The sequence below is a fragment of the Vanessa cardui genome, chromosome 16, assembly GCF_905220365.1.
Source record: "Vanessa cardui chromosome 16, ilVanCard2.1, whole genome shotgun sequence".
Taxonomy (NCBI): Eukaryota; Metazoa; Arthropoda; class Insecta; order Lepidoptera; family Nymphalidae; genus Vanessa; species Vanessa cardui.
In genome coordinates this window covers 7,016,281-7,029,689 of record NC_061138.1, presented here as the reverse complement: position 1 = coordinate 7,029,689, position 13,409 = coordinate 7,016,281, and the positions used below count along the sequence as shown (strand labels likewise).

At 32.7% G+C, this 13,409-nt stretch overlaps 3 protein-coding genes across 3 annotated transcripts; 2 read left to right on the top strand and 1 right to left on the bottom strand.

Moving 5' to 3' along the window:
- The first annotated feature begins 1,629 nt into the window (after positions 1-1,629).
- On the top strand, positions 1,630-2,707 carry LOC124536083 (cuticle protein 16.5-like). The gene has a single exon (XM_047112519.1). The coding sequence runs from the start codon at positions 1,786-1,788 to the stop codon at positions 2,608-2,610; it is 825 nt and encodes a 274-aa protein (XP_046968475.1). The 5' UTR covers positions 1,630-1,785; the 3' UTR covers positions 2,611-2,707.
- A 4,035-nt stretch (positions 2,708-6,742) lies between these two features.
- LOC124536089 (vitelline membrane protein Vm26Ab-like) lies at positions 6,743-7,499 on the top strand. The gene has a single exon (XM_047112525.1). The coding sequence runs from the start codon at positions 6,904-6,906 to the stop codon at positions 7,414-7,416; it is 513 nt and encodes a 170-aa protein (XP_046968481.1). The 5' UTR covers positions 6,743-6,903; the 3' UTR covers positions 7,417-7,499.
- Positions 7,500-9,934: 2,435 nt separating this feature from the next.
- Positions 9,935-10,828, bottom strand: LOC124536084 (pupal cuticle protein G1A-like). Its single transcript, XM_047112520.1, has one exon. It carries the CDS (start codon positions 10,777-10,779, stop codon positions 10,054-10,056), a length of 726 nt encoding a protein of 241 aa, XP_046968476.1. The 5' UTR covers positions 10,780-10,828; the 3' UTR covers positions 9,935-10,053.
- Positions 10,829-13,409: the final 2,581 nt, after the last annotated feature.

The window sequence follows — 13,409 nt, the reverse complement described above, 5'->3', positions numbered from 1 at the left end:
ATAGATAAGCTAGTGGCTGGAATACGTAACCATAAATAAGGGTTCAAAGCCTAGGTTTATTTTTTTTTATAATTCATGTCGTATTCGAAGGTGAAGGGATGCATAAGTCAGTGTGCAAATATCAATTTATGCGTTTGTTGTAGTCTGAAATAAAATTTTACTCGAAATATTTAGATGTAAACAAATTGGCACATTGCGTATTACAAATAGCTGTATCGGTTTACGCAACGTACGCCAAATTGCCAGGGGCCCAAGGCCCTTTCTTCAGGCACGTTCAAAAATCACCTTAATATTTTACCTAATTACATAAAACCTTGATTAACTATATACTTTTAATACTATTGATGGCAATTGTATGAAAACCCATTCGGTAGTTTTTGAGTTTATCGTGTTAGTCTGACAGCCGAGGTATTTTATAAAAAATAGTGATCACAATAACTGATCATATAACTAAGCCATTTGAAACAATTATAAAATGCAATAATTTTATATTTATATTTTATATTTCATAAACGTGCCTGTTTTATTTAACCAAAAACAATATTTCTTTGTTCAAGTAGGCTTATAACAGTATTTTTGATTCGTGTTAACAGTGTTGAATTAAATGAAAAGCTACCTACTGAAAAGTACCGTCAAGAAACCCAGAAGCACCTTTTTTCCGCCATTTTTATTACAGAGTATGTCAATCAAGTATAATTAACTTTTAAGAATGCTGCCTATTAATCAATATATACTCTATGTCCACGCTTTTAATCATAATTATAATCCCGTATTGAGCAACCGTCGTTCTGTTAAGTAAAACGTAAAGTCAACTAAAAACATATTTTCAATAATTATTAATAAAATTTATGTGTGTCGTATACGTACACGTATTAGAAGTCTACTAACACAAATAAAGTTATCGTGTATTAGACATACGCGTGCAAAGCGATCGAGCTGAAAAAAAAATCTCTGATTACTTTAAAATAAGTTAAATGTAACAAAATCACAACATACTACATGATCGATGTCTATTCTGAAATATAAATGAATTTTAATATGAAAAGTTCATATCATTGATATTATAATTGATATGTGCGTGTACACATGCTTAGCAATGTAATCTAGCTGAAAATTGTGTAATTTCGTAATTTTAATATATGTTCTGATGGTATTCTGTTTGTGTACCTATAAATGAATAAATAAATATAAAATTCGATTTTTATTTTTGCGTGAATCAAATAGTAATTAGCTTAATTATTTACATAATTATTCTAGTATTATTTCTATAGTTTCCGTCCTCTCGTAGTTATGAGTATATACAAAACTATGTTAGACTCCATAAAGCTATTCATTATTATTGTTGCTTTACGTCAAAATAAATATATTATTTATAAGGATAAAAATAAAAATACTTATCAGATCAGAAAAAAATGTCATACAAGTATTTTTCATTTAACTTTAAAACAAGAAAATATTTATATAAACTATTTTAATAAAATGATTATTTGCGAGTTAAAAGAAATCTACATAAAAAAGTATATTAAATAAATTAATATTTTTTCAGACCTGTAGTTATATGTATAAAATTGTAAGTATGTATTTTTGTATAATTTATTGGTAACTTAACGCTACCAATAAGAGCTTTCGGAGCCACATGTTAATGTCATACGATGAGTAAACGTACCTTCTCATGAACTTGATTTTTGATGCATTTGCATCTCGAGTATAAATACGTTCGACGCCCTAAAGAAAGCATCAGTGTATATTCCCTAGTCGATCACTTCTGAACTAACACAGACCACGATGAATACGCTGGTGGTGTTACTTTCCTTGATGGCCCTGGCCTCTGCCAAGCCTGGTGAACTCAAATCTGGTATAGTGAGCTATGCTGCTCCCGCCGTTTTAGTTGCTCCAGCAGCGATTTCACACCAGTCCCGAGTAGATGTCAAATCATCACCAGCCATAGTTGCAACTCAATCAGAACCACTGACACGTGCCGCTATCGCTGAACCTGCAATTATTGCTGCTCCCGCGTTCGCAGCACCCATTGCATACGCTTCACCTGCTGCATTAGCTGTACCAGCCGCTTTTGCAGCACCGGCTGCGTATACAGCTCCATTGGTTGGCGCTCCCGCTGCCGTATCATCTCAGTCTCGTGTCGACATCAAATCGTCTCCAGCTATTATCGACACTTTTGCTGCTGCACCTGTTTTCAACTCAATTAGTGGCATTCCAATAGCATACAGCGCCCCTATTGCTGCTACGTACGCCTCATCGATCTACTCTCCAGCTATCGCTCCCGCCGTGCCAGTTGTTAAAGCTGCTAACATCGAGCCTTTACCATCTGTTGATGCTGCCGCTTTACCCGTAGCTCCTACTGAAACACCTGAAGTTGCTGCAGCTCGCGCAGCTCACCTGGAAGCAAAGGCCCTCGAGGAGCATAAAATCCAGAAACGATCTGCTGCATTCCTAGCCGGGCCGCAAGTGGTGTCCTCATACTCAGCCGCCCCAGTCATATCCAACTACGCCGGCCACTACGTGTACCCAGCAGCTATAACTCGTGCAGGAGCACCTATTGCTGTATCAGGACCAGTCCTCACTAGCGCCTATGGAATCCACCCTTACTAAAGGTCATCATTAAAGTGAGAAGAAGAATCCTCGGTTCAGTTGTGAAGAAGGATTAATTAAACTTTAAAATAAATAAATACACACTAATTATTTTTTTTTAATTTCTTAATTAGACGTTAATAGTGAGAGCATCAATATGACCTTTTTATTGAATAAATAAAATGTTAGGAAGTTTAAATTAATTTTAAAGCTTAATACACAATATAAATCCAAGATTTTGTTCCTTAGCCTACCTGGGCTACTACGTGTTAAATGCATCTTTTTCCGAATTATAGACTGCATAAGCGGTCATTTTATATGTAATTAGTTTTACTTTTAATAAATTTAAATTTGGAAGGAATAAAAACTTTATAAATAATTATTTCTTGATAAAATTACATAAAGATAGCACTGGCTATATACATTTTATTTATACTCATAGAACTAACATTATATTAATTACATATATCTAATGAAATAATAATAGCCTAAAGTATATGTTCAATAATGTGATTAGCTTAAATTGACTTAATATATACATTTTTCTAAAGCAGACAATTATGAAAGGTACATAGAAGTAATCATTATGAAATTGCGAAAACGAGCCAAACATCATCATCAGTCATCAACAGTTTCATCAGTCATAGTGTTACTTAATATTCTAATATAAAAATGTTATGACACAATACAAGTAATTGACATATTTATTTTTCTATTACTCAGTGATCTTTACTTCTTTTGTTGAAATTTAGAAAATACTGTACATTAATGAGAAGAAGAAATGTGTGTGGCAAAGTGGCACTCACAAGAGGTTTCACGTATAATTTGAAAAAAAAAAAATTTTACATTAAATGAATAAAGCACTTACTTTTACTTTACTTCACTCGAACTAGGACCTGCCACCTGTATGTGGCAGTACCAGTGGCAAATCTTTGCAGTGAAAAACGCTGCTTAGCATACAAAAGTAATATTTAAAACGACGTTTGGAAATCACATTTATAGTTATTTAACATGAAATATTTATGATACTAGTTTTTAATTTCTTTATTTATTCTTTATTGCACCTAATCTTAAAACTAAAAATAACATTTTTGTTACACATAAGTCGCTTATGTTATTTTGTTATCGCTAAGCAGCGATCTCTTCCAGGCAACCTTTGGGCAGAGGATCATAATATTGACATAAAAGGGAATGGACATAACTTTAAGTCATTTTATTTATATGTAGTATAAATACATAATACAGTAGTACACAATACACAAATAACAATAAATATATATAATATAAATATACATGTACATACATAAATAAATACATAAAATATATATAATAAAATAGGAGATATTAACTAAACAAGAAATTAAGAACAACAACGACTGCTTAGAATAACTAATGCGATAAGTAGTGCTGTTTATTTTGTTTTGCGTTACAAACACTATTATTTTAAACTGAAATCTTATTTTTAATGTAATTAAAATTTAGCTTATGTTACTTTCGGATAAAAATAATTTTCTAATGGTGAAATATAGTGTCCAATCTCTTTTGTAGTTTCAAACATTACTTATAGATAACGACCAAATATAAATCATAATATAGGCTAATATCATAATATATTAATTATAAGAATTAAGTGTGTGTTTAAATTGAGTTCGTATTATAAATTAAGTTTTATGGTTTATTCCTATCCAAGTAAATAACTAAGCTTGTAGTAATTTTAAGCCTGAAAAATGTTTTTCGATATAAAATCAACAAAATAATAATGTTTTCACAGGGCCGGACTAATCGTGTCGAGGCCTCAGGCAGAGCATGCTCGGGGCATCATTACATTTTTCTAGGTTTTAAAATGTGTTTTTTCTTTTACAATACAATTTTTTCGTAATCACTATATTCTGAGGATACAATGCATCATCCAAATCACAAATAAGGGAGATGAGGCTTCATTCAATGAACAATATTTGTTTGAAAAGCTTATTTCCCAATTTTAAGTCTGCCTAGCACTCCCTTGCCGACATGAGAAAACTGGCCGTGTGTTACCATATTTTTATCATTTTTATTAATCTTTCATTTCTTTTTTATGGAATAGGGTGGCGGACGAGCATATGGGCCACCTGATGGTAAGTAGACAATGACGCTGTAAGAAATATTAACTATTCCTTATATCGTCAATGCTCCACCATCACCAACCTTGGGAACTAAGATGATATGGCTCTTGTGCTTGTAGTTACACTGGCTTACTCACCCTTCAAACTGTATTTCGGTTTGAAGGGTGAGTGCAATACTGCGTACTGTTGTTTAGCGGTAGAATATCTGATGAGTGGGTGGTACCTACCCAGGCGGACTTGCACAAAACCCTACCACCAAGGAAAACGAAATAAAAATAAATATCAACTTACGACAGAAGATTATAAATGCTATATGCTAGGGATTTTAGTTCTCATTAATACTCTCTATGTTTTAAAACAAGTAAAATTGTTCGATGTTGGTTGGTTGGTGATTGGTTTTATAAAAACAAAAGCTTTATATTTTCCATTATCGATAATAAGAAAACTCTCGATGCAATGTTGAAACCTACATTCAGTGATACACGCGTCCGTTTGGGTATTGTTTTCGCGGACCACGTGTGACCCAGACTTCAGCGCTAACACGAGAAAATCCTCCGATAAATAAACATCTTCGCTTACATGAATTCACTTTATATTTAATAATCTTTACAAGTTCACTGAGTAATATCATTTACGCGTGTAATAAACTAGACTAGACCATAACAATATAACAATTGTAGAAAGTAACAGTCTGTAAATTTCTCACTGCTTTGCTAATGGCCTCCTCTTCCATTAAGCACAGGGCTTGGAACATGTTCCACCACGTTGTTCCAATGCGGGTTGGTGGAATGCACATTTGGCAGAATATCAATGAAATTAGTCACATGCATGTTTCCTCACGATGTTTTCCTTCACCGCCGAGCACGAGATGAATTATAAACACAAATTAAGAACATATATATAGTGGTGCTCGCCTAGGTTTGAACCCCAAATCATCGGTTGAGATACAAGCGTTCTAACCACTGGGCCATCTCGGCTCTTTTGTAGTATAAACTATAAAAAAATACATTTCTTTTTCGACACCAAAGTCTAAACATAAACGTAGGTATGCGTTTGATATAAACGTCTCTTAAATTCATATAATTAAATCCTTCCCTAGTATAAACAAGGTATAAAATCTTATTTAGAATTAGGATTTTTTGCAATTGGTAAAAACTGGCATAATAAATTATAATGCATAGGTAATAACACATATTTAGACCAGGTAGATATCAACTATTCGAAAAGGTTGTTTGTTTTTTATTCTAAACACATTCTTCTATACACTGATACAAAACTAAAATTTGCTATATTAAAATTTTAATTATTGTAAGATATTAAGAAGTATAACTATATTGTTATTTAAAAATATTTATATTTATTCAAATAAAAAATATACCTTAGAAACATAATAAAATGTTGATAATTATATTTTTATTTTAAGCAAAGTAATTTAATATTCATTTTATTGTAATAATTCTAACATTACGTAGAATATAATGTTTTTTGCTAATGAACATATAACTCTAAAACGTAAATATAGTCGCATCTTGAAATAACATGATTAATTTCCATTTTCGTTGTGTACATTTTAAGTTTCATTTTAATATTCGGGATGAAATATTAGACTAATAAAAATGATTGACTGTCTGTTACTTCCAATAAACCAATGAATTGATCTTAATTTCCACATAGATAGGCAGGATGGGACTTGATTGACACCATGAGCATATTAATTACGGGAAGTTAAATTTAATGCAGATGAAAACACGAGGAACAGCTCGAATTTTATTTTTAAATATTTAAATAAAAGAAGTACCGTCTATTTATTCAGCGAAAATAAGAGTGTCTGCTACATGCATCAATACAGTGTATTAAAATACTTTAGTTTAAAACGTGTAAAACTAATAGGTATATTGCTGTCAACGCTATTAATTTTCATATTCTAGACCATTGGACAAATTAAAATTACAATAATTATCCATTAATGTTTTATTTTCGACGCCTTGATATTTAGACCGAAGACTTCCGTCTAAAAAAGTCGAGTATATATTTAACACATTATAAAAAAACAATGTTGGTTGACAACGGCTATCTATGACTATCATTTGAAGGTGATTCGGTAGCATTTTTTGTGGCTCATATGTTTCACATCTTACTATATAAGCATTAGAAGCGAGGTGTGGAGCATCAGTCGAGTTCCTTCATCGATCGAACATCTCAACATTCTACAATGTTCAAGTTGGTGGTTTTACTGTCCGCGGTCGCTTTGGCAGCTGCCAAGCCCAGCCCGTACGTACCCGTAGCGTACACCGCGGTGCCAGCTGTCAGCTCAGTGTCGCAGTACAGTAACAGCGTAGTCCACGGATCGCCCGTCGTACCCGCTGTGTACAGCGCTGCATACTCACCATACGTAACTGGCGTTGTACCCGTCACTACCCTTTCGCAAGCACCCAACTCTCCAGCTGTAGTTCTCGATGCTGTCAACGGTGTACCTTTGGACACTCCTGAAGTAGTCGCCAGCCGCATCGCCCACTACCAAGCCAAGGCACTTGCTGGTGTCCATCATCTCGCCAAGCGCTCGGTCGTGCCAGTGACCTACAGTTCCGTGGTAGCTCCTGGTTACCACAGCGTTGTATCTCCGGTCTACTCAACACCTTATGCGACTGCCTACACCGCTCCTTTCGCCCCCGCTTACGGCTACTCCGCTGTAGTGCCTAAGGCTCTCTCTGTGCACTCCTGGTAAATCGATAAAGTAACAACGAACAATGTTTTAAAAAAATGAAACCATTGTATGTCAAATAAGTCAATACTGCCGAAATAAATGAACTATTAAAAACAAAATATTTTATTTTTACGTGATTTATACCTAATTATTACACATAATTGATAATTAATTTGGGTGTCAATTAAAATGTGAGAAACAGTAAAAAATATATTTTTTTTAATATTTCGTTCTTAACATTTCTCGGATTCTTATGTTTTCTAAAGACATGAAAACATGTAAACTGTCTTTTTTCATAATATTTTGCTATAAGAAGTCGATTTCTGCTCTAGACTTTATCTACACTAAAACTAAGTTTCATTTAAAGGAAGAACTATAAAAGAGAAAAAGAAAAGTTCACTAATAATATCATCTTCTATCAATTACAGAATTTAATATTATTCTCTTTAATCATTATCAAATAATTAAAACAAGAATAAGTAAAAAGCGCATTTTATTATTACTTTAATCAATTATTTTTAATATTATATCTATCTTTATTAACATAAGAATTAATAACATTAAATGCTTAAATATATACAAATATGAACTAAAAACTAGTTATTGTATAAATCTTGACCGCGTGGAATGGTGGCAAGAATGCTAGCAGCATTTCCCCGTTGAATCGCAATTCCGATCCTCTGGGCAAAAAACGAACCAGCCCTCCTGTCACCAGTGGAGGCAATGAGAAGAGGTGTTATATTTTTGATGAAAATAAAGGCGAAACCGGGTGGGTTGCTAGGATATTATACATAAGCGAAATAACACTGCGCGCTAGATTTTTAAAACTATTGGTTTATTAAGTTAAATTATGATAATTAAATAATTTGTTCAGATGAAACAGAAAAGAATGTACGTGTAAATAAGACAAAGATTGAAGTATTAAGAAAAAAAACACATTCATAGAGAATGCATAGGATCAGCTACCAACAATAGTACACCATTAGTAATAGTATTCAATTCTAATTAGGTAAAGATTTTATTGTAAAAAAATTGATTGTTATCGTATCGGGTAAGAGAGTTTAATTATTAAAAGTGCAGTCGGACAAGGCAATTTTGCTTGTATGTAAATTTCCACATTATACTCATCAAAAGCAATTAAAATATGATTCTTGTGATTTCAAATAAACAATCATTAACAACTGATCTGTAGAGATAAGATTCTATTGGAATCAATTAACTAAAATTGTATCATAGTAATCGAATATAATTATTTATATAAAAGTAAAATGTCTATATCAGAGAGAATGACAATGTGCATCATATAAAACAACGCGAGTAGTAAAATGACTCACAAATGTAAACACATACATAAATCAAAACGAATCGTGCATCTTAATCCGGCCATCGGCCGCTGTGATGCAACAACCTGTTTGACCATCAACCACGAACTTGAATTCATAAGCACGCGCAATCGATGCATATTTACCGTTATGCATCTATAAAACAGCGATCAACAATTTTATACTACCAATAACCGAATACGGCTTCAAAATGTACCGACAAATTTTAATATTTTCTATACTATCCAAAGTCAGTTGTCAATTGCATCAACTACCCGTTATATATGCCGCGCCGAGTGCAGTTTCATATCAATCTCGGGTAGACGTAAAACATTCTTCAGAAATTATCGCACCTGTGGTGTACAGTCCGGCTGTATATGCAACATATCCAACGATGGAAGAGAGAACAAGCAAGCTAGTGTTAACCCCGGTGACAAACGACGTGGTCCTTACGCCGGTAGCGCTAAGCTTCTTTCAAAATCTACCGTTAGCAAGAGCTCTAGAACATCCGATTTCTATTGGACAAAATCAAGACTATGAAGAAATAACGAAGACTGATTCAGAAAATACTAAGAAATATGAAACAATTGTTGAAGAAACTACAGATAATGTCATCGTAACTACACAAGTATGACAGATAAATTCGCATCCAAATATCAAAGAGACTTTAAGACTTATAAAAATTATTCTACGTAATTTCCTTGACATAAAAAGGACCCATTCGGTTATTTTATGTGGAAGCATTATTTTAGTTCCATGAATTGGTAGGTAACAAATTTTACTTCATATTTTTTGTGAAATTGTCCACAGGCTTGTATGTGTTAATTATTCTGTATAGCTTACGTCTAATCTTTTATATTTATACAAGACAAATTATATTTTAAGGGACTATTATTGAATTATCTCTTTAATTGACCACTTCGAATTTCTGTACTTTTTTATATTATGAAACTGGCGTCAAAAGTTTTATTGACAAATTGGATTCTCAAATGTTATAGACATATATTATTAATAATGACTCTTTGATTTTAATGTGGTAAGCACCTGGAAATGGACAAATAAAAGTGAAAATAGATTGAGTGTTCTTTTTAACTAGTTGTTAGCTTTTTCATACAATTTATATTGACCTTTCAATGTGGAAAGCATAGAACTGAATAAAAATGTATTATTTTAGACACAAATAAAACCTTTTTTATTTTGATATTTCATTTATTTTATTTACAGTGTTCTAACATGTACATTGTAAAATAAAGAAAAATAACAGTGTTGCGATCAATTTTGAATTTCCAGTGATTTTGGTTTCTGTTCATTTATTAATTATCCTCGAAGGTTTAAGTTAAATGTGAGAAATCAAAGCAGGGCTTGAGTATAGAGCGGGGCTTGAGTAAAGAGTAGGGATAGAGTATGCAGCAGGGCCTGAGTACGAATATGAAGCAATAGCAGGGGTACTTTGAATGTCGACTCTAGACTGATGCGAGTAGGATGCAGGTGCTGAGTATGCTAAGTTCAGAGCAGCGGATCGTTTCTTTATCAAATGCGAGTAAGTTATCGGAGTAGCGGACACAAACGGCGTTGAGAACACAGGTGCATGAGCGGTATATGTTGACGCCACCAAAGGAGTTGCTGCAGTGTATCTTGGAGCAAAGTAGGTTGTAGGCAAGTACAATCCAGCAGAACGCTTCTTAATCAAATGAGCGGTACTGTAGATTGGCGCTGAGTAAGTTGCGGTCAAAGGAGCGACCGCGGCGTAAGAGAACGTGGTCGGCAAAGGAGCAGCAGCGTACGAGGCCAACAACGGAGTAGGAGCTATGTAGCTTGTTGCAGGATATGAGCCGATGAATGCAGCAGATCGTTTCTTGATAAGATGGGCTAGAGGAGTGCCGTAAGCCCAGGGTGCGGTATACAATGCTGGTGATGGATGAATAACACTGCTGGCCTGGTTGGTGATAGTTGTTGTAGCCGGTAATATGTAGCTCCTGGAGTACGCCAATGGTGAAAAGAGCACACTAGGTTCACCCACCGCCGCGGCGAGGAAAGCGCACAACACCACCAATTTGAACATCTTGGTCTGTGTTGTTCGGATGAGAAGCAACTGATGCCTGAAACTGTTTTGCATTGTATTTATAGAAAGTATTACTAAGGGCAATCTCGAATTGTAAACCGGTGTAAGAAGGTCATTCAGGAAGCTGATATTTACACAGAGCAAGGACATCCAGAACTTCACACTGCTCGGTTCATCACTGTCACGGTAGTCCAATGACGTGAAATTAAAGCGAACTACATTGAACGAGTTTTACGACTTTTTTGTTTAAGAATAAAATTCCATTCGGTGAAATTAAGTTATTGAATGTATACTGCAAGTATCACAACTTTGTTTCAATTAAGTATTAATATTGTATGAATAAAACCCTTCAAAATTATCCATATCAATATGCTGTTAGAAAAGTGAAACGACTAGCTGATAGTATATGTGTGACGGCGACTTTAAAGTAACGCTACAGATATAAGAAAGATATTATTTAATTTAAATCTGCTTAAAAACGAATAATAATATATATTCGAATTATATTAAGGTGTCAAAGATATATTATATACTTAATATAATATTATATATAATTTAGTCTGTGAAATAGAAAGAAAGTTTCGTGGCGATTCTTATTGAATGAATATTTCAAACCTTGATCTGAAAATAATGTAAAATAACACTAGGTAAAGTACATTTTGTTGTTTATTTGAAGTAGGCTTTAATAGGTCAACGACATATAGGCCGGCAAGCGTAATCCCTTAGAGTGTTATGGTTACATGGTTTTTGCAAAAACAAGCTGTACGCTTAACTAAATGAAACTAAACTAATAATAATTATTTATATAATGTAAAAGTACCATAGAAACCTTTGGACGTAGATTATGCTATTCTGATCATTTTGTTAATTTGGAGAATTCTAACATTTGAAAAAAAACATCGATAGTAGTTTCATGTCCAAATGTTTTTGTAACGTTACATACATAGATCATCTGTTTTTGTCTTAATTTACCATAAACTATATAGTATTAGCATTGTTGGGATAGTGTTGTAAAACCATACCTATACATTGCCTACAAGAGATTTAGTGAACCATGCATTCGAATTATACTAGTAAAAAGTTTTATCAAATCCTTAACTGGTTCAAATATAGTTAATTAATATAGATTTTATTCATGTTGTATATCTAGAACCCATTTCTTATGCAACTAATGCATTTTCAATCGGCCCTTTGTACAACACCTTTTCTCTATAAAATTTCATATTTCTTCCCATTATTTGTGTAACACGAAGCATTGTTTAGCGCGGCACGTGGACTTTAGATATTTCTAAGAGAAGGTACTTTAATAGCTTTGAATTCTAGTAATAACACGTATAACTTGTTAATAGATGATCAAAAAGGGTGGAGTTGAGTGCTTGTTGACTTTCATGCGTTATAAATAGTAATTCAAATTTTTTATTTGGTAACGTATGTAATTGGAATCGGAATACATTCCTTAATATATTGGGATTTTGAATTGGGACAACGTCCTCTAATGATATGTATACAGTTTTGCATTACAAATAAATAAAATCAATAATAAATAAATATGTTTTTGTCGATTCGTTTCGGTATAATCTACATTCCGAGCCAGTGGTAGCTTTACGTGTAATGAATCCTGTAAAATGATCGATCGATTCAAAACTGCTCGCAAAAGCCTATTTGAATAAAGTTTATTTTGATTGGATAAAGCCAGCTCAGTAATATTTTCAATTACCTATTTTAAAATAAATTTTCAAATTTAATTATTACTTTACAAACAATCTCGTATTTCCAACTAACTACAATTTTTACCAAAGTTTCAGATTCACAAGTATTTCTCAAAAAGAGGCCCAATACTGAGACATTTTCAGTTGCCATGTAATTCTGTTTCTGAATTTTAAATCTGACGAATTTATTAAAAAATATGTTAATTATATCGTGTAAGCTGACTTTTTTATAACGTTGCCAATACTCAACAAGACATAAGTCTTTTGTAAATGTTGCTAAAATTTTACCAATTGTAAACAAATTTAATATAATATTGAGCTTTAAATATTGTTACCGTATTAGTAGTATTCAACTATACAATAAAAAAATATTAATAAAAATATTATATACATTAGTTCTTAACATTTATGGCCTTAAAATATTCTACTTTAGATTTATTTAAAAGGAAAAAAAAATTATGACCTTTCTTATCGTCTTGTACAGTCCATAACTACTCGTATGTAAGTTGTAATTTTGAAACATGCAGAGCAAGATTGAGATTATGTACTGTGCATACAATTAACTTATAAAATCATATTATTTTATCATGAACGCATAATTTATGACACGAGGAAACACTTATTTCATATCATACTTGAGTTTTAAAAAAGCTTGAATTAAAATTTAGATTGGATTTACCACTTCGATTTTCAATACAAAAAACACTTACCTTGTATTTTATGCATTCAGTCTGATAAGGAATCAGTGATTGAAAAGTATCTGTCAGTCCCATATTAAAACATTGTATTTTTTAAATTGAATACAACGAAATCGTTAATAACATAAGACTAAAAATAAATAGTACAAAAATTTTCATGGAGTTTTTTAATACATCGATTTTTTTATTGTGTATGCTGACAGTAACCTCTTTATTAAATTAG

Coding starts and splice junctions, on each gene's coding strand:
- LOC124536089 (XM_047112525.1), top strand. CDS start 6,904: ATGTTCAAGTTGGTGGTTTTACTGTCCGCGGTCGCTTTGGCAGCTGCC.
- LOC124536083 (XM_047112519.1), top strand. CDS start 1,786: ATGAATACGCTGGTGGTGTTACTTTCCTTGATGGCCCTGGCCTCTGCC.
- LOC124536084 (XM_047112520.1), bottom strand. CDS start 10,779: ATGTTCAAATTGGTGGTGTTGTGCGCTTTCCTCGCCGCGGCGGTGGGT.